The sequence below is a fragment of the Dendrobates tinctorius genome, unplaced genomic scaffold (assembly GCF_039654945.1).
Source record: "Dendrobates tinctorius isolate UK_male_01 unplaced genomic scaffold, ASM3965494v1 ptg000166l, whole genome shotgun sequence".
Taxonomy (NCBI): Eukaryota; Metazoa; Chordata; class Amphibia; order Anura; family Dendrobatidae; genus Dendrobates; species Dendrobates tinctorius.
The window spans coordinates 9,983,980-10,008,990 of NW_027361833.1; the positions used below are offsets into that span (position 1 = coordinate 9,983,980).

General features: G+C 40.5%; 1 protein-coding gene and 1 pseudogene across 7 annotated transcripts in view; one reads left to right on the top strand and one right to left on the bottom strand.

The window, feature by feature from the left end:
* DMD (dystrophin) overlaps positions 1-25,011 on the bottom strand; it is a 3,834,938-nt gene that overhangs the window by 2,378,967 nt on the left and 1,430,960 nt on the right. For all 7 annotated transcript variants that reach the window (XM_073550686.1, XM_073550687.1, XM_073550688.1 and 4 more), the window contains 5 exons: positions 16,047-16,192; positions 13,835-14,047; positions 9,201-9,314; positions 8,877-9,032; positions 6,026-6,196 (listed from right to left, as the gene is read on the bottom strand). In XM_073550686.1, the coding sequence (XP_073406787.1) occupies positions 6,026-6,196; positions 8,877-9,032; positions 9,201-9,314; positions 13,835-14,047; positions 16,047-16,192 (800 nt within the window). The remainder of the gene's footprint in view (positions 1-6,025; positions 6,197-8,876; positions 9,033-9,200; positions 9,315-13,834; positions 14,048-16,046; positions 16,193-25,011) is intronic.
* Positions 14,310-15,316, top strand: LOC141053613 (COP9 signalosome complex subunit 2 pseudogene; annotated as a pseudogene).

A 25,011-nucleotide genomic window follows, 5' to 3' on the forward strand; every position in this document is an offset into this window, starting at 1 on the left:
ATCTTGATAACCAGCCATGGTTGCAGCGCATAGCTGTCAGTTCTGCTTGGCTGGTTATCAAAAATGCAGGAGAACCTATGCCATTTTATTTTTAAATTATTTATTTAGAGCGCAGGCATCAGCTGATGATTACTCCCATCAGCTGTGCCTGCTCTCACTGTTATCAGCGACAGTAGGCGTTGGCTGATGGGATTAGGAATTCTCATCAGCTGACGCCAGTGACCAGAGGTAAACTTTTTACCTCTGTTCACAGCTGTGGACTCATGCTGTCATTTGACAGCGTATGTACTGCGTCTCTCTGACCAGCGGTAATGATTTATCGTACCGTGGGTCACAGTCACTGCTGCAGGGTCACGCTGACATCTGACAGCATGTCACTGCAGTGCTCTGACCAGTGGTAACTTCACCCCTGATTAGAACAGGATGTTGAGAAGGCCGAACTTTTAAATTCGTATTTTGCATCTGTTTTCTCTCAGAAAAGAAATGTAATATCAACTGTTCTTCACTGTCCTATTAAGGGAATAGAAGAATCCAGGATATCTATAAACAGAAAGATAGGGAGGAAACACTTAGCTAACGTAAATGAATTCAAGTCTCCAGTTGCAGATGAATTACACCCCAGAGTACTGAAGGAGATAGCAGAAGAAATTTTTGAACCCCTCTCCATAATCTTTGAAAATTCTTGGAGAACAGGAGAAGTCCCAGAAGACTGGAGAAGAGCAAATGTTGTTCCTATCTTCAAAAAGGGGAAGAAGGTGGACCCAGGCAACCATAGGCCGGTGAGTCTGACTTCTATACCAGGAAAGATCTTTGAACAAATTATTAAACAACATGTATGTCAGTACCTGGATAAGAATGAAGTGATTAAACAGAGTCAGCATGGGTTTGTAACTAATAAGTCATGTCAGACTAACTTAATTTCCTTCTATGACAGAATCACTGATTGGGTGGATCAGGGAAATGCTGTAGATATAGTATATCTTGACTTCAGCAAAGTATCTCACATAATTTTTATTGATAAAATAGCTAAGTATGGAATGGACAAGGCAACTGTTAGGTGGATTCATAACTGGCTTAGTGATCGGACCCAAAGAGTGGTCATAAATGGCTGCACATCCAGTTCGAAGAATGTCTCAAGTGGGGTACCACAGGGCTCTGTCCTGGGCCCTGTATTGTTCAACATCTTTATCAACGATTTAGATGAAGAAATTGAGGGTAAACTGATTAAATTTGCTGATGACACAATGCTAGGAGGGATAGCTAATACTAGAAAAGAGAGAGAGAGGATTCAAAAAGATATAAATAAACTGGAGCAGTGGGCAGCAACTAACAGAATGGTTTTTAACAGGGAAAATGCAAAGTACTACTTCTGGGCAATAAAAATGAAAAAAGCATATACAGAATGGGAGGAATAGGGCTAAGCAACAGCACATGTGAAAAAGACTTGGGTATACTAATAGATCACAGACTGAATATGAGTCAACAATGTGATGCAGCAGCAAAAAAGGCAAATGCAATTCTAGGATGTATTAACAGAAGCATACAGTCTAGATCACGTGAAGTCATTATTGCCCTCTACTCCTCTTTGGTCAGACCTCATCTGGAATACTGTGTCCAGTTTTGGGTGCCACATTTTAAAAAGACATCAACAAACTGGATCAAGTTCAGAAAAGAGCGACCTGAATGGTGACCGGTCTGCAAACCCTGTCTTATGAGGAAAGGTTGCAGGATTTGGGAATGTTTAGCTTGCAGAAGAGAAGACTGAGAGGAGACTTAATAGCTGTCTACAGATATCTCAAGGGCTGTCGCATTGTAGAAGGATCATCTTTATTCTCATTTGCACAAGGAAAGACTAGAAGCAATGGGATGAAACTGAATGGAAGGAGACAGATTAGATATTAGAAAAAAACTTTTTGACAGTTAGAGTGATCAATGAGTGGAACAGGCTGCCACGAGAGGTGGTGAGTTCTCCTTCAATAGAAGTCTTCAAACAGAGGCTGGACAGACATCTGTCTGGGATGATTTAGCGAAACTGCTTTGAGCAGGGGGTTGGACCAGATGGCCCAGGAGGTCCCTTCCAACTCTACGATTCTATGATTTTATGATTCTATGAACCACTGGTAAAATCATAAGCCTTAACCCCTTCGCACCCGAGCCTGTTTTTGCCTTCGTGACCGGGCCAATTTTTTCAATTCTGACCAGTGTCACTTTATTAGGTCATAACTCTAGAATGCTTCAACGGATCCTACTGATTCTGACACTGTTTTCTCATAACATATTGTACTTCATGATGGTCGTAAAATTTCTTAGATATGATCTGCACTTATTTGTTAAAAAAAATCAAAATTTGGCAAAAATTTAGACAATTTTGCAATTTTCAAACTTTTAATTTTTATGCCCTTAAATCAGAGAGTGATATCGCTCAAAATAGTTAATAAATAACATTTCCCACATGTCTACTTTACATCTGCACAATTTTGGAAACATAATTTTTTTTTTAGGAAGTTATAAGGGTTCAAAGTTGACCAGCGATTTCTCATTTTTACAACAAAATTTGCAACACCATTCATTTTAGGGCCCACCTCACATTTGAAGTGAGTTTGGGGGGTCAATATGACAGAAAATACCCAAAAGTGACACCATTCTAAAAACTGCACCTCTCAATGTACTCAAAACCACATTCAAGAAGTTTATTAACCCTTCAGGTGCTTCACATGAATGAATGGAATATGGAAGGAAAAAATAAACATTTAACTTTTTTTCACAAACTTTTTACTTCAGAACCATTTGTTTTTACTTTCACAAGTGTAAAAAGAGAAAATTAACCACAAAATTTTTTGTGCAATTTCTCCCGAATACGCCAATACCCCGTATGTGGGGCTAAACCACTGTTTGAGCACACGGCAGAGCTCAGAACGGAAGGAGTGCCGTTTGACTTTTTCAATGCAGAATTGGCTGGAATTGAGATCGGATGCCATGTCACATTTGGAGAGCCCCTGATGTACCTAAACAGTGGAAACCCCCAACAAGTGACCCCATTTTGGAAACTAGACCCCTTAAAGAACTTATCTAGATGTGTCGTGAACACTTTGAACCCCTAAGTGCTTCACAGAAGTTTATAACGTAGAGCCATGAAAATAAAAAATCATTTTTTTTCCATAAAATGATCTTATAGCCCCCAATTTCTTATTTTCACAAGGGTAACAGGAGAAATTGGACCTCAAAAGTTGTTGTCCAATTTGTTCTGAGTACACTGGTACTCCATATGTGGAAGAAAACTACTGTTTGGGCACACGGTGGGGCTCGGAAGGGAAGTAGTGATGTTCCGGAATGCAGACTTTGATGGAATGTTCTGCGGGTGTCATGTCGTGTTTGCAGAGCCCCTGATGTACCTAAACAGTGGAAACCCCCCACAAGTGAGCCCATTTTGGAAATTAGACCCCCCAAGGGACTTATCTAGATGTGTGGTGAGCACTTTGAACCCCCAAGTGTTTCACTAAAGTTTATAATGTAGAGCCGTGAAAATAAAAAAAATCATTTTTTTTCCACAAAAATGATCTTTTAGCCTCCAATTTTTATTTTACCAAGGGTAACAGGAGAAATTGGACCCTAAGAGTTGTTGTCCAATTTGTCCTGAGTACGTTGGTATCCTATATGTGGGAGAAAACTACTGTTTGGGTACACGGTGGGGCTCGGAAGGGAAGTAGTGACGCTCTGAAATGCAGACTTTGATGGAATGGTCTGCGGGTGTCATGTCGCGTTTGCAGAGCCCCTGATGTACCTAAACAGTGGAAACCTCCCACATGTCACCTCATTTTGGAAACTAGACCCCCAAGGAACTTATCTAGATGTGTGGTGAGCACTTTGAACAACCAAGTGTTTCACTAAAGTTTATAATGTAGAGGCGTGAAAATAAAAAAATTATTTTTTCCACAAAAATGATCTTTTAGCCCACAATTTTTATTTTCACAAGGGTAACAGGAGAAATTGGACCCTAAGAGTTGTTGTCCAATTTGTCCTGAGTAGGCTGGTACCCAATATGTGGGAGAAAACTACTGTTTGGGCACACGGTGGGGCTCGGAAGGGAAGTAGTGACGTTCTGAAATGCAGACTTTGATGGAATGGTCTGCGGGCGTCATATTGCATTTACAGAGCCCCTGATGTACCTAAACAGTGGAAACCCCCAATTCTAATTCCAACCCTAACCTCAAAACACCCCTAACCCTAATCTCAGCCCTAACCATAACCCTAACCACAAACCTAACACCAACACACCCATAACCTTAATCCCAGCCCTAGCCCTAGCCCTAACCCTAGCCCTAACCCTAACCCTAACCCTAGCCCTAACCCTAGCCCTAACCCTAACCTGTGTACCTGCTTTTTTTTTCTTTTTGTGACAAGATCGCTGCCCTGCGATCTGACTCATAGTAACGCCACTTCTCCTCTGATCTCACACTGACAGATGATCAGAGGTGAAGCAGCGTTACTGTGTGACAAGATCGCTGCCTGGCACAGCTGTGCCAGGCAGTGATCAGCTGTGCCAGGCAGCGATCTAGTCACACAGTAACGCTGCTTCACCTCTGATCATCTGTCAGTGTGAGATCAGAGAAGAAGTCGCGTTACAATGAGTGAGATCGCCGGGAAACAAGCAGCTTTCCCAGTGAGCACTCTCTTTGGCTGCTGTAACGCTGACGTCATCAGGACCTGAACCAATCAGGTCTTGATGACGTCGGGGGTCCCAGCATGCATTGTGCACCGGGATCCCCGCGTTATAAGGTATGTGGGGGTCCCGGGGGGCACAAAACCGCCGACAGTAGATAAACGTCGATGCTGCACAAAGCCCAGCAAGCGCCAACGTTTATCTACTGTGGGCGGTCGGGAAGCGGTTAATAGAAACTCGATTATTTACCAAATTTTGCTAAAAATGCTTGGGAATCCGAATACGAATCCGAAAGTGCAAAGTTCTTACTGACTTTGAGATTGGCAAACATTTCCGAACATGGTTTCTACACCTGACCCATACTTGACTATGTTTATGATGCTGTGAAATTTGGGTCAGGAGACCGGTCCATAAAGCACAGTCCAGTCCAATTGTTACCATGGCAATCGACGGATGCACGTATAAGTGAATACAGCATTAGAGAGAGATCTTGAAAATTGTTATCAAATTGCTGTAGAAACTTTAGCAGATCATTCTCCCAAAGCATAATAAGTGACATTCAATTCATGGAGATTAAATTCTCTGTGACTTTATTTTCCAGGACAAATCCACCCAAAAAGGCAAATTCAAAATTTTGCCTAACCCATAAGCATTAAAGAAGCTACTTATTGTAATATGGGATATTTCCAGTTGAGTGCATGTTATCAGATTCCAGCAACTTTCTATAACACAGTGTTTTAGGTGCTCATAATTCCTTCCTGTAGACGGGAAATTAAATATGTGGCAGTTTAATTAATGCTGCACTTGAGCAATTATTTAATTTAATCTGGATTTCTTTGTTTAGATCTCTAAAGAACAATCTAAATTCCCAAAAAAGATAACTCTTTGTATAAGTAGTTATTATTGCTAATAGAATTAGCTGTTGGCTGATAATTACACTCATCATGATTAGACAAACATTCAGTGAAGCATACAATAGCTAATCAACTGCCTTCAGCTACAGTTCACAGTCATTGACCTCTGTAAGAGCCAAGGTCTAATATAAAACAAGAGTTCTGCACATTGTATTCTGAAGCACAACTCATTGGCTGAATCTAATGGTGTCTAGGCGTGTCTGGGTAGATTAGTAAATTTAAGTACCAATTTCTTCATATCTAAATATATATATATATATATATATATATATATATATATATATATATATATATATATATATATATATTTTTATTTTTTTTTTTCTAAGTAAAGAATTGTAGTTTCAATGCAGCAAGTAGAAGTCTTGTAGCCGTGATATTAGAAACAGAAGTAGTAGTATTTTTTTGCAGCAGTAGTGACAGTACTAAACAAAAGCTATATATCAAATACCTTAAGCTCTTCTAATGCCTTTTGTAACTCTTCTGGCGTCTTGTATTCAAAATCTCTCTCTAAATACTCATCTTCAGCTTGAGAAATCCATTCTTGCATCTCAGACAGATCTTTACAAAGGTTTAATGTTTTCTCCAAACCACCTTTTAGTGCAGCTTTTTTTGTGTAGGCCTAAGTTGAGATATAAACCAACAGCTAGACAGCGGCAAGGACAGTTGAAACATTTAGATTACAAGTGAAGGTTTCTGGCCAAGTATGGAAGTGGACTACATAAAGGTTTTGTTGAATGTTAGGACAAACAAAAGTTGACATTGTGTTCAGATGCAGCAGGAAAAATGCAGAGCATATAAATAAGAACATCTCTAATATACACACAGAGCGCCTGCATGGCTTTTGTCAGAAAAGATGTGCATTAACCTCTGACATTTCAAATCAAATGAAATAGCACTTATCTCAAGGACAAATGAAATGTATAACAACAAATAAAATTAAATAATAACTGGAAGGAAAATATTGATGGCAATAACAGATTGATATTTTTGGGTAATTACCATGCATAAAAGAATTTCTGTTTTAGACATTAATGTTTTTACATATAGATATTTCTGATAGTTAAATCCTGCATGCTGTGAGGATTCTCAGGTGCTGGCTCTGTGAGCTGAGGGCACATGACCACAAGTATGGGATTTGCATACATGTGATGACGTGCCAACTAGTGATGGGCGAGTAGCATAGTTACTCGGGTCTCCCCGAGCATAATTGGGTGATCTCAGAGTATTTTGGTGTGCTCGGTGATTTAGTTTTCGTCGTCTCAGCTGCATGATTTGTGACTTGTAGACAGGCTGAATACATGTGGGAATTTCCTAACAAACAGACATTCCTCACATTCATGTAGCTAAGGCGATGAAAAATAAATCTCCGAGCACGCCAAAATACTCGGAGACCACCCGAGCATGCTTGGAAAAACACGAGCAACGAGTATACTCGCTCATCACTAGTGCCAACTAGAAGTTTGAGGATGGATATAGATTAGTTGAAATGACCACCCGTTCCAGGCACTGATACTGGAGAATCCTCACAGCACACCGTTCGCATGCTGTGAGGATTCACAAGTCTGCAGTCCCATTGTCCCAGAGAATGACTGAAGGCTTGTATCCTAAGGCAGGAAAACCACATTTAACCATTCACAACATTTGACATAAGTTAACGTCATGGTTAGAAAGAGGTTACCACACAATTATGCAAATTTACTTCATGGTGACCATGCGAGCACATGAGCTGTGCTTGCACAATCGCTGCCAGGAGCTTGGCATAAGTTATAGCTGTCATTGCCAGGAGCAGTGATTGCACTTTCCCATGTCATTTACCCCCTAAATGCCACAATCAATAGTGATCATAGCATTTAGAAGGCTGGGAGAAGGAGGGGACTTCATCTTAAGGGCTCGATCATTGCCATGGTAACCCAAGGTTGTCATGACAAACTCCATGTTAGCCAGCAAAGGTAAGCTGGTCTCTCAGTGCAGCACTGATAGGTGTAATGCATATTAGACTATGGATATTTCTGGCATATCCTTTAGCGCACTTGTGGGGAACATCAGGCCTGCAGCCTCCATGACCTTTTATCCGGCCCCTAGGCAGATTACAAGGAACTGCAGAGCTAGGGCCAGCAGCTGTATTTTACTGGCCACCGGCCCATTAATTTCTTCTTGCTGTGTGAGCATGCTCATGCAGTGTTCATTACTGAACATTGAGGCGCACGCAATGAAAAATTACATCATGACATCAATGCAAGGTCAAGGCATACTTTTTTGGGCGGAGATAGCACTTGATTTGTATTGTTCCCGAAGGATGGAATAAACATCCAAATGTCTCTTGATAGAAAAAGGAAAAGGATTTCCCACACCTGTTTTAGAGGTTTCCATTGGAGTATATATCAGATTTTCCTCTAAACGTGGTGTGAACATACCCCTGCTCTGATAGTGATGAAATACTCTTGTGTCAGTGAATGGATCCATGGGTGATTAGAAAAAGTGAAAGAATATTAACTGCTAGAGTAAGACAACCTTATCAGAGTTTAGGTCCAATCCAATCTGAATAGCAGGCAGTGCTGCATTTTTTTATTTTCTTATAGACATCTAGATAGATAGAGATAAGAAAAAAGCTGTGGGCAGCACTTCACAAGGATCAGGCATAAAACGGTGGTTTATTAGTCCATAGTGGCGACGTTTTGGTTCTGAAGAGTGAAGCTTTCTCAATCAATAGCAGTGCAAAGGTTCACACTTCAGATTCACCATGTCATACCCAGTCTTTGTGGAGTGCTAGATAGATAGATAGATAGATAGATAGATAGATATGAGATAGATAGATAGATAGATAGATAGATAGATAGATATGAGATAGATAGATAGATATGAGATAGATAGATAGATACAAGCTAGATAAATAGATAGATAGATAGATACATAGATAGATATGAGATAGATAGATAGATAGATAGATAGATCGTTAGATAGATAGATAGATAGATAGATAGATGATAAATAGATGTTAATTTTAACACATTAGATTATGACCACAATAATACTTCATATTTCTCATGGCTGTCTCCTCAGAGGAAATTGTTAATTGCATTGAACTTTTTTATTGATAACATTTTATCACTGGTGAATAATACATAAATTATGGCTTTATTAGGCTAATTAATTTTAAGACTGAACTGTCCAGTTAGGACAACCTCATTAATGAATTGAGATAATATTCATGTTGATGTTATAATCAACCTGAATAAGCATGCACCATACAAACTTGTCCAAAAAAATAATTCCCAAGTCACTCTTTTTTGCACACATACCTGTTTACATATTAGGTCCCATTGCTCATTCAGATTTTCTAAATCTCTCTTGAGTTTGGGCAGATAGGTAGGTTCAGCTTTGCCAACTAGTTTCTGTCCAACATCATTGACACTATTCACACTAGGTTGAATTGTTTGGATGTCATTTACCAGTGCCTTAAAAAAAAGTACTTTATTAGAAAGTAAAACATTTAAAACATTCTGTATGCTGTTCTTACATTTATGGAGCAAGTTAGATATTGCTCTGCTAGGATACAGTTAATAAAAGAAATCAGTCCATGATAATTTTCTGTTGAACAGTGACTCGATTTCTCATGTACTTACATTGCACTGTTCTAGTTGTTTTTCAAGAGCTTCAGAATCTCCAAGTGCTGGCCAATCTTCATTGAGGAAAACATTAACTTCTGCCATCCACTTATTCAAGGTCTTGAGATCAATCTAATAAAAAAAATATACATATTTGATCAATTATTAGGATAGTTAAAAATTCACCATCAATGCTAAAGAAAAACATCACAGCATTTATTCACAGTGTTTTTTGTTGTGTACAAATAGCCTAAATATGCATCAGCAGCCCGGATCAGTCAAGTTTATATTGTTTTTGATTTTGAAAAAAAAAGACACCTAGCCTGACATGCTATTCTATGCACTAAATAAAGATTAAGTCAAAAGGATTTGTTAGGATTTGTCAAGAGTCTGTTATGGACTGTTCAAAATGGATTTGTAATGTGTTCATCAACCATGGAAAACATTGTACAGTATACAGTATTTTACCCATAAAAAAGGATTAACCTTTGCTTAGTCTCAGCTTTTGAGCTTTGAATTGAAGAGTAGAAATGAGTGGATGAGACAAATTTCAAATTTGCCTGTTCATGCTGATTTTCCTTTTCGCAGAAGTTATTATCCATAAAAGCAATTCCCCTTGTTATGTTCTAGGGTCTATTCAAATCCCATAGAATAAAAATGCAAGATAAAAAATAAGAAGAATCCTTACTGCTCACCTCTCTGGCCCCTTGCTTTCTCACTGCCACCAGTCCAGCCCATGTTGCAATTTCTTATGCCTGCTACAAGTGCTGAAATCCCCTCTGATTAGGTCTGGAAGGGTTTTGTTGAAGCACGCAAAATATCACAAAGTTATGATGTCACAGCATGCACCCTGATCTTGTTTATGCATGAGCAGAACCATTTCAGGCCACATCAGAGACAGATATTCCATTCTTATAATTATCTGTCAAGCCCCTCTGTTCTTCACTGTCACCTGTTCAGTCCTGGTTGCATTTTCAGATCGGTGTTGTCAGTGATGAAATCTATTGGCCTTGGTCACTAAGCCATAGCTTCCAAGTCTTTTAAGCCCAGGAGGGTTCTACACATGAGCCAGTAAAGGCTTTGGCTAGAGATGGGTGAACCCCAAACATGGACTTCACTAGGAAGCCAGTGTTACTGTTCGTGTTTGGCCCCCCAAACATTGGGTGTTTCTCACTCTGTCATGTGCATGACAGCGTGGCAAACACTGATCAGTGGTAAAATCATTACAGACCATTAGACAGCCGTGGTTCCCTCAAATGACAGCATGAGCTCGCAGCTGTGATCCGAGGTAAAAAGTTTACTTCCAGTCTCTGGCATCAATTGATGGGACTACTGCTCCTATCAGCCTATGCCTGCTGCCTCTAATAATAGCGAAAGCATACTCCCATCATCCGGCACTTGGGCTCCAAGTAAATAATAAAAAAAGACATCATGGGTTCCCCTGAATTTTTGATAACCAGCCAGGCACAACTGACAGCTGCGGGCGGCAAGCTGTCAGCTTTAGCAAGGTAGGTTATCAAGAATAGAGTGGTCCCCATGCTGTTTTTTAAAATTATTTAATTATTTTTTGAATCTTCAGGTCAGTATTGACCACTGGGCGAATCTTTCCGCAAGCGAAATATGCGTCGGGTGTGGTGTGTTCCTGGACCTGTAAACTGATGGTAGTGACTTTCCCTATTACTACTATCTGCTTAGTTGCGATTCCGTGTTTTGGCTAAAATAAATCTTTAATCCTTTCTTGGTATTATATATGGACATCCAATGCGATCAATAGAGTCCACTGTGATGCTCTTGTGTTTACATTTATATTTTTTCATATACATTTATATAATTGCTTTTGAGCTCATATTGGTCATCATACAGATCCACAATGGAGTGTTGGAATCTAGTGACAGTCCTTTGTTTACTATGGCCCTATTTAAATGTGTATTATATGCTAGTTCTGTGGCACTGCTATGTAAACCTTAACAATTATTATTGATATACTATAGATCTTTGCAGTGTATTATATGCTAATTACTGCCAGGTTGTCCAACCTTTGGCTTTTTCTGTACTTTTCTTTCCCATTCTTCGTTTATACTGTATATAATTGTTCATGTTTTCCTGTTTTAGTGCATCTCAATAAAATATCTGCTTTTAACCTTTGCATAAAAAGCCTTTTGTTTTGTGATTTCTTCAGGTCAGTACAATTACAACAATGCAAAACTAGCACACGTCAAAGAATTGAAAAAAAAAAATCTGATTTTTTTTTTAAGTTTGTCTGTGCTACCATGTTTTGAGAGAAGTAACATTTTTATTTTTCCATCAAGCTGTGTGAGCTTGAATTTAGCATGGTAGGCAAACGGTTTTATTGGTTCTGTTGTAGAGTTCATGCAGTGTTTTGATCACTTTTTATTGTATTTTTAGAGAGGTTTTTGACCAGAAAAAAAACCATAATTCTTGAGTTTCATTTTTTTAGTTTTACAGTATTTACAGTACCAGTTGTTTTACTTTATGTTTTGATAAATCATACTTTATAAATGTGAAAATACTAAATATGATTTTTTTCATTATCTTTGTATTGGGGGGAAAATGGAGATGAGACTTTTTTTATATTTCCTGAAATTTTTAAAAACTTTGTTTCATTTGATCGCTTGCTCTGTATGCTGCAATATCACTGTTTGGCAGTATAAGGTATAAATCACATGCTCCTATAAAGCTCAGCCAGTTGCTAGGACGCACCAACATGCAAGTTATTGGAGGCTTCAGCTTGCCCCTGCCTACCATTGTTACTTCACAACAGTATTACTAGGGGGCTGACATATGAGTATCATTGTGCGCACCAGCAACAGTTCCATTTACATTCCACAGTCAGAATTTGACACTATCTAAATGATTAACAGCAGCAATCAAAAGTAAACTTAGCTCCGGTTGCTTTGGCTAAAGACATATAGCACAGTGTGCATCTGCAGCAAGAGTAGAAAGTTCAGCCATTTCCATACTTGCAGACTCCAAAATGTATGCACTGGTGCATCCATTTGAACTAAGGGGTTAATGAGGTTGACAGGTGGTATTAGTATATAAATCATTGTAGAAATTAAAGGCAATTTAACATTTTGCATGAATATGCATTTGTACCAAAGATGATTGAAAGATGTAAGAAGGAATGTAATTAATGTATGTGTTATTTACTACAAGAAAGGAAAATTTCACAAATTGAAATTAACAGCCCATATATGTGCATGAGGCAGTTAGCTTAGGTCACGACTACAAGAGTTTCTGACCTGGTGATAAAATGCAGAGAAGGTCCTCTGAAATCTTGTGTGATCTTCTGACACTCCAAAGAAAAGGTGAGTGCTTACAGTCCGAAAGTTGGGATAACTGCTTACAGTTTGAATGTGTACTGCTCGTGGTCCTGGATGATGCCCCAGCCGGTGGTGTGAGCTGGAAGGGTTACAGTTGAACATCACTTTCATTTGATCAAAGGTTAGCTTGTCTCTGACTATTGCATAATGCTGTTATGATTCTGTGTGACGTCACTGAGATCTGAGCTAGAGCCAAAATGCGACCCCTTTTTGCTCTAGTTCCATCATCAGAGCATACTGCAACAATCAGAGACACGCTTCACCTTTGACCAACTGCATGAATGCTTTCGGCAGGGGCAGAATCCTGGACCACTAGCAATCCACATACCGGCTGTAAGTTGTTATCCCAACGTTCAGACTGTAAGCACTCACCTCTTCTTTGAAGTATCAGAAGACTTCAGCAGATGTCATGGGACCTTCACTGCACATAATCACCAGGTCAGAGACTCTTGTCTTTCCACCTAGATCTATTCCACTCTGCAACTGTAGCATTAGCTTAAATACACTGCACAGCTGCAATTCCAACAATAAGATAACTCCTCAGCGAGACTGTGACGGTGCTCAGTACTACTACTGACAGCACAAACATCTATGCACATAAAAATATCAAGGAGTTTGTATGTTCTCCCCGTGTTTGCGTGGGTTTCCTCCGGGTACTCCGGTTTCCTCCCACATTCCAAAGACATACTGACAGGGAATTTAGATTGTGAGCCCTTCGGGGAAAGTGATGTTAATGTGAGGAAACTGTAAAGCGCTGCGGAATTTGTTAGCGCTATATAAAAAAAAAAATAAATAAAAAAATAAAGTGTGAAATACTTACCTATATGACCTGTGTGGTACTAATACCATCTCATATGAAAATCAAGAGCATTGCAGATACCAGTACCGCAGTAATCCCCTTATAATTTGTAATTGTTTATGGCTTTATGTTCCTCCCATAGCAATGTTTGGAACCTACTTTTACTTATCATTTTCCTACAGAAACAAATGGAAGTTGCTAATCAAAATAGGCAGCTGGGCAAGCAACTCAGTGTCAGGCGCCAGTGCACATAATCTCATTTTGCTAGAGTTTGAACTAGGCACTAGTGATGGGTGAGTAGCATCATTGCTCATGTCTCCCCTAGCATGCTCCAGTGATCTTTGAGTATTTTGGTGTGCTCAGAGATTTAGTATTCGTCATCTCAGCTGCATGACTTGCGACTTGTAGACAGGCTGAATATATGTGGGAATTCCCTAAAGCATGAGGAATCTTAAAGAATTTTTTTATTACATTATGGGATAAATAGCAAGGAATGTCATTAGACCAACCTGGAACTGTCTATGTTTGTTGAGTAATTCTTCTAATTTTTGGCATTGCCCTGCTATCTGAGTTGATAAAAAATTCCAACGGCTTTGGGCTTGGTCAATTTCTGCCCAGTACTTTTGCTTAACATCAGCAGGTGCTTTGCTAGATAATTCCTCTGCAGTTTTGCTGAGATAATTCATATCAGCCTGATGTTCCTGCAAGGAACTTTGTAAGGCCTGGTTAAAAACAAAGAATAGAACATAAAATTACATAACAAAATAAACATTTTGTATAAATGTGAGAAAAATATACATATATACTACAAAGCTATACATGATTCTTAAAAGTTCTTCAATGTGCTCTCTTATGAAGGGGTCATCCATGATGTTGCTGTGATTTATTTTCAGAATTTTCTCAAACTTGGTGATGACCTGCTGAGCACTGCTTTTGGCTTTTTGCTTTTTGTTTATTGACATTGGCTCCAGTTCCCCAGCCAAGATGTCTGACATGGAGGATGACTTCATGTGCGATGATTAGGAAGATTATGACCTGGAATACTCAGAAGACAGCAACTCTGAGCCCAATGTCAATTTGGAAAATCAGTATTATAGCTCCAAAGCTTTGAAGGAAGATGATCCAAAAGCCTTGCTCAGCAGCTTCCAGAAGGTTTTGGAACTGGAAGGTGAAAAGGGAGAATGGAGAATTAAAGCATTGAAACAGGTCATCAAAATAGACTTCAAATTGGGTAACTATCCAGAAATGATGAATAGATACAAGCAACTTTTAACCTACATCCTCAGTGCCGTCTCCAGAAATTACTCTGAGAAATCTATCAACTCCATCTTTGATTACATCTCCACTTCAAAACAGATGGACCTTTTGCAGTAGTTTTATGAAACTACACTTGAAGTTCTGAAGAATATGAAGAATGATCAATTATGGTTTGAGTCAAACAAAAAGCTTGGTAAGCTGTACTTGGAACATGAAGAGTTTGGAAAATTACAGAAAATTTTACGTTAGCTACACCAATTATGTCAGACTGATGATGTAGAGAATGATCTGAAGAATGGAACGCAGCTACTGGAGATCTACGCTTTGGAAATTCAAATGTACGCAGCACAGAAAAACAACAAGAAACTTAAGGCACTATATGAACAGTCGTTGCTCATCAAATCCGCCATCCCTCATCTCTTTTTATGGGTGCGATCAGAGAATGCTGAGGGAAGATGCACCTAAGAGATGGAGAGTTTGAGAAGGCCCACACAGATTTCTTTGAAGCATTTAAAAAGTATGATTAATCTGGAAGCCCAAGAAGAACAATATGCTCGAAATACCTAGTCCTGGCAAACATGCTCATGAAGTCCGGTATAAACCCATTCGACTCTCAGGAGGCTAAACCTTACAAAAATGATTCTGAAATTGTAGCAATGACAAACTTAGTAAGTGCCTATCAAAATAATGACATCACCAAGTTTGTGAAAATTCTGAAAACAAATCAAAGCTAAACATATGGAGACTAGATCGTTTAATCAGTATAATTGTGTTGAATATTTAAGTCTAAAACCATGGTCAACAATATGGACCTCTGGTTTATTTGTACAACAGACTCAAATTTTCTGCAAAAGATTGAAGTTAGATAAAAAGAACACATCTATAGTTTCTGTTGAAAATAACAGCAAATATTTGCACCCATTCAGCTACCAGAGTATAAGTGAGGTTTGGCAATGGAGTTATTGGCAAAACTGGCTCATAGTTGGGGTTCAAATGTATTCTAAACATGTTCAGAATGGGTCAGAACTTTTGTGTGCAATATTTTCAATGCTTCTATTAGTGCAAGGGAGCATTGCATCTGTCAACCTGCTACCATATAAGCACATTTATTTTTGAAAATCTTCTAAAACTGTAACATTAATTAAATTGATTGTAGCTAAGGAGCTAAAGCCAATAAAATTCAGCCCAAGATAGTTGCATTAGGAGAGGTAGCATTTGTATATCATTTGTTAAATCCTGTTCTAGAGAATGATTCCCCATCATTTTGCTCCCAAGATATAAGCACCACTTCAACCGTTAATCAAATTCTTGTTTATTTTATGCACATTGTAGCAGTGATTAAGATGAATGCTTAAATCTCTAGGCTAATATTTTAATAATATGCTGTTGGAAAGAGCTATATAAAACTTAAGTTACAGCAAACTAAATAAGTATAGAGTTTGACTAGATAGCTGACGTACAAACCTTTAGCTCCCTGAGTCGATATTCCATAATTTCACATTCAGTAACAGTGACCTGAGGTATAGCGAGTTTGGTTTCAGACTGCTGGATCCACAGAAGGATAGTGCTCATTTTCTCCTTGTAATGTGTTGGAGGTAAACTTTCTGAAACTGATTAAAACAAATATTAAAGACATTTCATTTAAAAAAATCCATGCATAAAATGCATTCAATCTATTCTATTATTTCTAAACACTGTTTTTGGGTGATTACTTTGTATCTCCGCACAAAGAATATATATATACATATATGTATATATATATATATATGTATATATATACATATACTTGCACCCACACACACAAATGATACACCATTTGAAAGGTAAACTTGCCTCCTTCAGCACAAAAATAGCCAAACAAACCACACATCCATGATTTGATCACAAAATGCAGTTTAAACATTAATTTTCATAAACCTGCAGTAAGGAAAAATGACCTGCAGGTGGCACCACAGTACTCCAAAGCACACTACCACAAAGCTGCTTACAGACATCACAAACAAATCAAAGTATTTGCCTTGGGGGCTTTCAAGCTTTCCGAACTGCTTGCCCAGCCTATTTTAGCCAAATTGGAGAATTGCACACTTCACTGCACATATGCAAACACAATTGTAAACATGCACTGCCTATTGAATTGCACACTTGCTCCATTCATACTCCACCCACTCAAACAAATGATACACCATTTGAAAGGTCAAATTACCTGCAGGTGGCAGCACACTACCCCAATGCACACTACCACAAAGCTACTTACAGACATCACAAACAAATCCAAACATTTGCCTTGGGGTCTTTCCAGCTTGCTCAAATGCTTGCCCAGCCTATTTCAGGCACATTGGAGGATTGCACACTTCACTGCAGGTGAGTCACATATGCAAATACATTTGTATACATGCACTGCTTTTTTGGTGACTATTTCGACCCACACACACAAATGGTGAGTCACATATGCAAACACATTTGTAAACATGCACTGCTTTTTCACTGATTACTTCGCCTTACACACAAATTATACACCATTTGAAAGGTAAACTTGTTCCCTTCAGCAAGAAAAGAGCAAAACGAACCACACATTCATGATTTTATCCCTAAATACAGTTTAAACATTCATTTTCATAAACCTGCAGAAAGACACAATGACCTGCAGGTGGCACCTCAACTGGAAGACATTTTTGGGCCTCTACTTTTCAAACCAATTTGTTGTATTACCAATCTACATATATAAATACCTGTCTGTGTTCATTAGCTCATGAAATACATTTACAGTTGACCAGCTTGCTTTTTCTGAAATTGCCTGCACCCCTGATGACCAGTGTGTGAAAAGTTCGCACGGGCCAAGCTAGTTTAGTAAAAAAGCTATACTTTTAAATTGAAAAATGAAAAATTGAATAAAACATAATACAGCTCTGGCAAAAATTAAGAGACCACTTCCAAATGTTCAATTTGTCTGATTTTTCTCTTTATAGGTATATTTTTGAGTAAAATGTAAATTGTTCTTTTAGTCTACAAACATCTGACAACATGTCTCTGAATTTTCAAGCAAAAAATTTAGTTTTTTTTTTGAAAAGGAGAAATGGTCAAAATTAGGGATGGGCGAATCCTGAAATACTCGGAATCGCTAGACTCTAACGAGTCCGACTCGGAAACTCGCTACTCGTTGCGAGTCTAGCGAGTCCAATGTTAATGAATGGGGATGCGAGTACACACCTGTGCACACCATGCGGAAAGTAAGCAGAACAATTGCGGATGGTACCCACGGTCCGGAGGAGAGGAGACTGTCCTCCGGGCTTTGGGCACCATATCCCTGTAAAAAATAGAATTTAAAAATAAAAAATATTGTTATTCTCACCCTCCGACGTCCCGCGCAGCCTTCCCGCCTCTCCACGCATCCGTTCCCAGTAGTCCTTTGCGAAAATGCCCGCGATGGCGTCCGTTCTCGCGGGATCGCGAAGTCTCGCGGTCATTCGCGCGACGTCATCGCGAATGACCGCGAGACATCGCGATCCCGTGAGAACGGATGTCATCGCGGGCATTTTCGCAAAGGATTACTGGGAACGGATGCGTGGAGAGGCGGGAAGGCTGCGCGGGACGTCGGAGGGTGAGAATAACAATATTTTTTATTTTTTTTACATTTTATCTTTTACTACTGATGCTGCATAGGCGGCCTCAGTAGTAAAAAGTTGGTCACACTTGTCAAACACTATGTTTGATGAGTGTGACCAACCTGTCAATCAGTTCTCCAAGCGATGCTACAGATCGCTTGGAAAACGCTAGCATTTGCATTGGACTCGTTACTGTGCGAGTAATCGCTTGGAAACTCGCAGAGTACCGACTCCTGCGAGTCCCCTACTACTCGCAGAGTAACGAGTCCTAACGAGTAGATTCGCCCATCCCTAGTCAAAATAAAAAAACAGTGCTTTCAGACCTCAAATAATGCAAAGAAAACAAGTTCATAATCATTTAGAAACAACAATACTAATGTTTTAACTCAGGAAGGATTCAGAAATCAATATTTTGTGGAATAATCATAATTTTTAAAAACAGCTTTCATGCCTTTTGGCATGCCTGCCATCAGTCTTTCACACTGCCTCTGGTGCAAAAATTTAAGTAGTTCTTTTTTGTTTGATTGCTTGTGACTATCCATCATCCTCTTGATTACATTCCATAGGTTTTCAATGGGGTTCAGGTCTGGAGAATGGGCTGTCCATGACAGGGTTTTGATGTGGTGGTCTCTTAATTTTTGCCAGAGATGTATACATATATATACAGTTATGGCCAAAGGTATTGACACCCCGGCAATTCTGTCAGATAATACTCAGTTTCTTCCTGAAAATGATTGCAATCACAAATTCTTTGGTATTATTATCTTCATTTAATTTGTCTTAAATGAAAAAACACAAAAGAGAATGAAGCAAAAAGCAAAACATTGATCATTACAGACAAAACTCCAAAAATGGGCCAGACAAAAGTATTGGCACCCTCAGCCTAATACTTGGTTGCACAACCTTTAGCTAAAATAACTGCAACCAACCGCTTCTGGTAACCATCAATGAGTTTCTTACAATGCTCTGCTGGAATTTTAGACCATTCTTCTTTGGCAAACTGCTCCAGGTCCCTGATATTTGAAGGGTGCCTTCTCCAAACTGCCATTTTTAGATCTCTCCACAGGTGTTCTATGGGATTCAGGTCTGGACTCATTGCTGGCCACCTTAGAAGTCTCCAGTGCTTTCTCTGAAACCATTTTCTAGTGCTTTTTGAAGTATGTTTTGGGTCATTGTCCTGCTGGAAGACCCATGACCTCTGAGGGAGACACAGCTTTCTCACACTGGGCCCTACATTATGCTGCAAAATTTATTGGTAGTCTTCAGACTTCATAATTCCATGCACACGGTCAAGCAGTCCAGTGCCAGAGGCAGCAAAGCAACCCTAAAACATCAGGGAACCTCCGCCATGTTTGACTGTAGGGACCATGTTTTTTTCTTTGAATGCCTCTTTTTTTCTCCTGTAAAATCTATGTTGATGCTTTTGCCCAAAAAGCTCTTCTTTTGTCTCATCTGACCAGAGAACATTCTTCCAAAACGTTTTAGGTTTTTTCAGGTAAGTTTTGGCAAACTCCAGCCTGGCTTTTTTATGTCTCAGGGTAAGAAGTGGGGTCTTCCTGGGTCTCCTACCATACAGTCCCTTTTCATTCAGACACCGACGGATAGTACGGTGTTGTGAGTTCATTTTTCCCTTCACTATTGAGGTCTGATGAACTCCCTCCTCTGGTGAAGGAAGGTAGTGAGGCTGATTATCAGACACCTGGGCAGCTAGATGATGACTGGGTGGCTGGAATTGAGGACTGGATATAAGGCTGCCGACGCCCTTCTTCCTGGCTGGTGATTTTCCTGCTGGATTCTTGGAGACCAGTCTGATTCCTGCATCTCAAAGCTAAGTTTTTCTGCTCTGCTTTGTACTCTTCAGTTTTGTTTTTGTTTTTCCTTGTTTTTTGGGAGTTCTGCCATTCCCGGACGGGGGTGAGCTGAATTCCATTTTTGTCTCTGATCTGTTGATCTTTTGCTCTGTCTTCAGAATATACCTGAGTGCTGATATAGTCTTTTGAAGCCTAGCGACTTCAGGGCCTGTTTTTCCTATCAGTCGGTTGGCTCATTTTTATAGGGTTTTTGCGGATGGCAGACAGCAGCTTTCCTATCCTGTCCTATGTAGTTAGCTTGGGCCCCATCATTTGCTCAACCTATCTTTCTATCTGTGTTAGTGTTTTCATCTTGCTTCACCGTCATTATATGTTGGGGGCTGCCTATTGCTTTGGGGTCTGCTCTGGGGCAGTTTAGTTTTTCCCCTTTCTGTCTTTAGGTTATATAGTTCTCCGGCTGTGATCGAGGGGTCTAGGGCACCGTAGGAACCCCCCACGGCTACTGCTAGCTGTTGTGGATAGGTTCAGGGGTCTGCAATCCGATAGCTGCCGACCTCTCTGGTTTTTCTGGACTTAGCTGGTATTTTGCTTTTTCCTCCTTCGGTGACTCATCATAACAGAATCACCAGCCATACCGCAGATCCTATGATACTCAATAGCAGGAGAGAATTGTAAAAAAAGAAAAAAAAAAGGAAAAAAAAAAGGTATCAGAATTTTTTTTTTGTGTGCATATTTTTTCCTCTATATCTCTGAGGCCGTAGGGGGAATTTTTCTCTCAATGGAGATGAAGCAATTGTCTGATCGTGTGGAGCAGCTCACTGCTGAAGTGCAGGGAATTTCCGCCTATCTTGCTCATTCACATGCTGCTGAACCAAAGATTCCCACTCCGGATGTGTTTTTTGGGGATCGGTCTAAATTCTTGAATTTCAAGAATAATTGTAATTTTTTTTTGCCTTGAAGCCTAACTCGTCGGGGAACTCCGTGCAGCAGGTTAAAATTGTCATCTCTTTGCTGCACGGCGATCCCCAGGATTGGGCGTTTTCTTTGAAACCTGATGATCCTATTCTGAATAATGTGAATGCATTTTTTCAGGCCTTGGGGTTGTTGTATGATGAACCTAATGCTATTGATCAGGCTGAAAAGACCCTGTTGGCATTAAGCCAGGGTCGGGATTCGGCAAAGTTGTACTGTCAAAAATTCCGAAAGTGGGCGGTCCTTACTACCTGGAATGATGGTGCCTTGGCAGCCCTCTTTCGGAAGGGTTTGTCAGAAACTGTAAAAGATATTATGGTGGGATTCCTGTTCCCTCTGGTCTTGACAATTCTATGTCATTAGCCATTCAGGTGGATCGGCGTTTACGTGAACGCAAAACTACACGAGAGATGTTGCCACCTGTTGAACAAATGTCTGAACCTATGCAATGTGATAGAGTTTTGTCTAGGGCGCAACGTCAAGAGTTCAGAAGGCGTAATAAGCTGTGTTTTTTTTGTGGAGATGCCTCGCATATTATTTCTGTCTGCCCTAAACGAGAGAAACGTTATGCACACACGTTTTCTGTGGGTGGTGTTCAACCTAAGTTTCTTCTGGCAATTACTCTGATCTGCTCCCTGTCCACATTTTCCGCCAAGGCTTTTGTGGATTCAGGAGCAGCTCTTAACCTGATGGACTTGGATTTTGCTAAACATTGTGGATTTCCTATGACACCTCTGCGGACGCCTATCCCTTTGAGGGGTATTGATGCTACTCCTTTGGCAAAGAATAAACCTCAGTTTTGGACCCAGGTGGTAATGCGGGTCGCCCTAGACCATCAAGAAAATTGCAGATTTTTGGTGTTGCATAATTTGCATGATACCATTGTTCTGGGGTTTCCCTGGTTGCAAATCCATAATACAGTTCTGGATTGGAAATCTTTGTCTGTGGTGAGTTGGGGTTGTCGGTGTGCCTTTAGTGATGCTCCTGTTTTCTCCACCTCTCCCCAGTTGCATGATGTTCCTGACTATTTGGCTGACTTTTATGATGTATTTAGTGAGAATGAGTCTGCGTCCTTGCCTCCTTATAGGAGTTATGACTGTGCAATTGAGCTGAACCCGGGGTGTAAATTCCCCAAGGGTCGGCTTTTCAATTTATCTGTACCCGAGCACGAGGCTATGCGATCCTATATTAAGGAGGCATTGGAGAAGGGTCATATTGGACCATCCTCTTCACCCTTAGGTGCTGTTTTTTTTTTCGTGGCTAAAAAGGATGGTTCATTAAGGCCTTGTATTGACTATCGTGCCCTCAACAAAATTACTGTTAAATATCAGTATCCGTTACCCCTGATTTCTGATCTATTCTCCAGAGTTAAAGGTGCTTGCTGGTTTACCAAGCTTGACCTCAGGGGGGCGTATAATCTTATTCGCATTAAGCATGGGGATGAATGGAAGACGGCGTTTAATACTCCGGAGGGACATTTTGAGTACCTGGTGATGCCTTTTGGGCTCACTAATGCCCCTTCTGTCTTCCAGTGCTTCATGAACGATATATTCCGAGACTTTGTGGATAAATTTTTGAATATCTATCTGGATGATATTTTGATCTTCTCCAAGAATTGGGACACTCATGTGGAACATGTTCGGACTGTGTTCCGGATTTTGAGGGAGAATTCCCTGTATGTCAAGGGATCGAAATGCCTTTTTGGGGTACAGAGGATTTCATTTTTGGGATTTATTTTGTCTCCGTCAACTATTGAAATGGACCCGGCCAAGGTACAGGCCATTTATGATTGGGTTCAGCCCACTTCTTTGAAGGCCCTCCAGAAGTTTTTGGGTTTTGCTAATTTTTATCGGAAATTTATAGCTAATTTTTCTGGTATTGCCAAGCCATTGACGGATTTGACTAGGAAGGGTGCTGATGTGCTGAATTGGTCTCCGGAGGCTGTTTCTTCCTTTCAGGAGCTGAAGCGAAGATTCACTTCTGCTCCGGTTTTGCGGCAACCTGATGTCTCACTCCCGTTTCAGGTGGAGGTGGACGCTTCTGAGATTGGTGCAGGAGCGGTGTTGTCCCAAAAAGATCCTGTGACACCTAAAATGAATCCTTGTGCTTTCTTTTCCCGAAAGTTCTCTCCATCCGAACGTAACTATGATGTGGGGAATCAGGAACTGTTGGCCATGAAATGGGCATTTGAGGAGTGGAGACATTGGTTGGAGGGAGCCAAACACCAAGTCGTGTTCCTTACTGACCACAAGAATTTGATTTACCTGGAGTCGGCCAAGCGCTTGAATCCTAGACAGGCTAGGTGGGCCTTGTTTTTCACACGTTTTGATTTTGTGGTCTCTTTTCTTCCGGGCACTAAGAATGTCAAGGCAGACGCCCTCTCTAGGAGTTTTCTTGCTGATTCTCCTGTTGTGACTAAGCCTGCTACCATCTTAGGCGAGGGGGTAGTTCTTTCTGCCATCTCGCCCGATTTGAGACGTGCTCTGGAAGAGTTTCAGGAGGACAAACCTGAGCGTTGTCCCAGTGGAAAGTTGTATGTTCCTGACCAGTGGAGGAAGAGAGTGATGTCTGAAGTTCATTGCTCTGCATTGGCTGGTCATCCAGGTATTTTTGGTACTAGAGATCTGGTGAGTCGGTCTTTTTGGTGGCCCGCCTTGTCTCATGATGTCAGGAATTTTGTGCAGTCCTGTGGGACTTGCTGCCGGTCTAAACCTTGTTCTCGCTCTAGTGGCTTGTTGATGCCTTTGCCGGTGCCCAGGAGGCCATGGACCCATATTTCAATGGATTTTATCTCTGATATGCCTGTCTCTCAGAGAATGACTGTTATTTGGGTGATTTGTGATAGATTCTCTAAGATGGTCCATCTTGTACCACTCCCTAAGTTGCCATCTTCCTCTGAGTTGGTGCCCTTGTTTTTGCAACAGGTGGTTCGCTTGCACGGGATTCCTGAGAACATTGTATCTGACAGAGGAGTTCAGTTTGTCTAGATTTTGGAGGACTTTCTGTTCCAAGCTGTGAATTCAGTTGTCCTTCTCCTCTGCATTTCACCCTCAGACCAATGGGCAGACAGAGAGAACAAACCAGACTTTGGAGTCGTATTTGAGATGTTTTATTTCTGCCGATCAGGATGATTGGGTTTCATTTTTGCCCTTGGCCGAATTTGCTTTAAATAATAGAGCTAGTTCTGCCACTTTGATGTCACCTTTTTTTTGTAACTTTGGTTTTCACCCTCGATTTTCTTCAGGGCAGGTGGAGCCTTCTGCCTGCCCAGGTGTTGACACTGTGGTGGAGAGAATGCACCAGATCTGGGACCAAGTAGTGGATAAGTTGTCTCTCTCCCAGGAAAAGGCCCAGCGGTTTTCCAACCGGCGTAGGACCGTTGGTCCCCAGTTTAAGGTGGGTGATCTGGTTTGGTTGTCATCAAAAAATATCGCTATGAAGGTGGCTTCTCCTAAGTTTAAGCCTAGATTTATTGGACCTTACAAGATTTTGGAGATTATTAATCCGGTCTCTTTTCGGTTGGCTCTTCCTGTCACATTTAAAATTCATAATGTGTTTCATAAGTCCTTGTTGAAGAGGTTTGTTGAACCAGTAGTTCCTGTGGTGGCACCTCCTGACCATATATTGGTTGAAGGTAACATGGAATATGAGGTAGAGAAGATACTGGATTCCCATCTGGCTAGACGGAGACTCCAGTATTTGGATAAGTGGAAGGGTTATGGTCAGGAGGATAATTCCTGGGTCTCTGCCTCTGATATTCATGCCGAAAGATTGGTGCATGCCTTTCATCGGGCTCACCCGGATCACCCTGGTGGCATGGATGAGGGTTCGGTGACCACTCCTCAAGGGGGAGGTACTGTTGTGAGTTCATTTTTCCCTTCACTATTGAGGTCTGATGAACTCCCTTCTCTGGTGAAGGAAGGTAGTGAGGCTGATTATCAGACACCTAGGCAGCTAGATGATGACTGGGTGGCTGGAATTGAGGACTGGATATAAGGCTGCCGACGCCCTTCTTCCTGGCTGGTGATTTTCCTGCTGGATTCT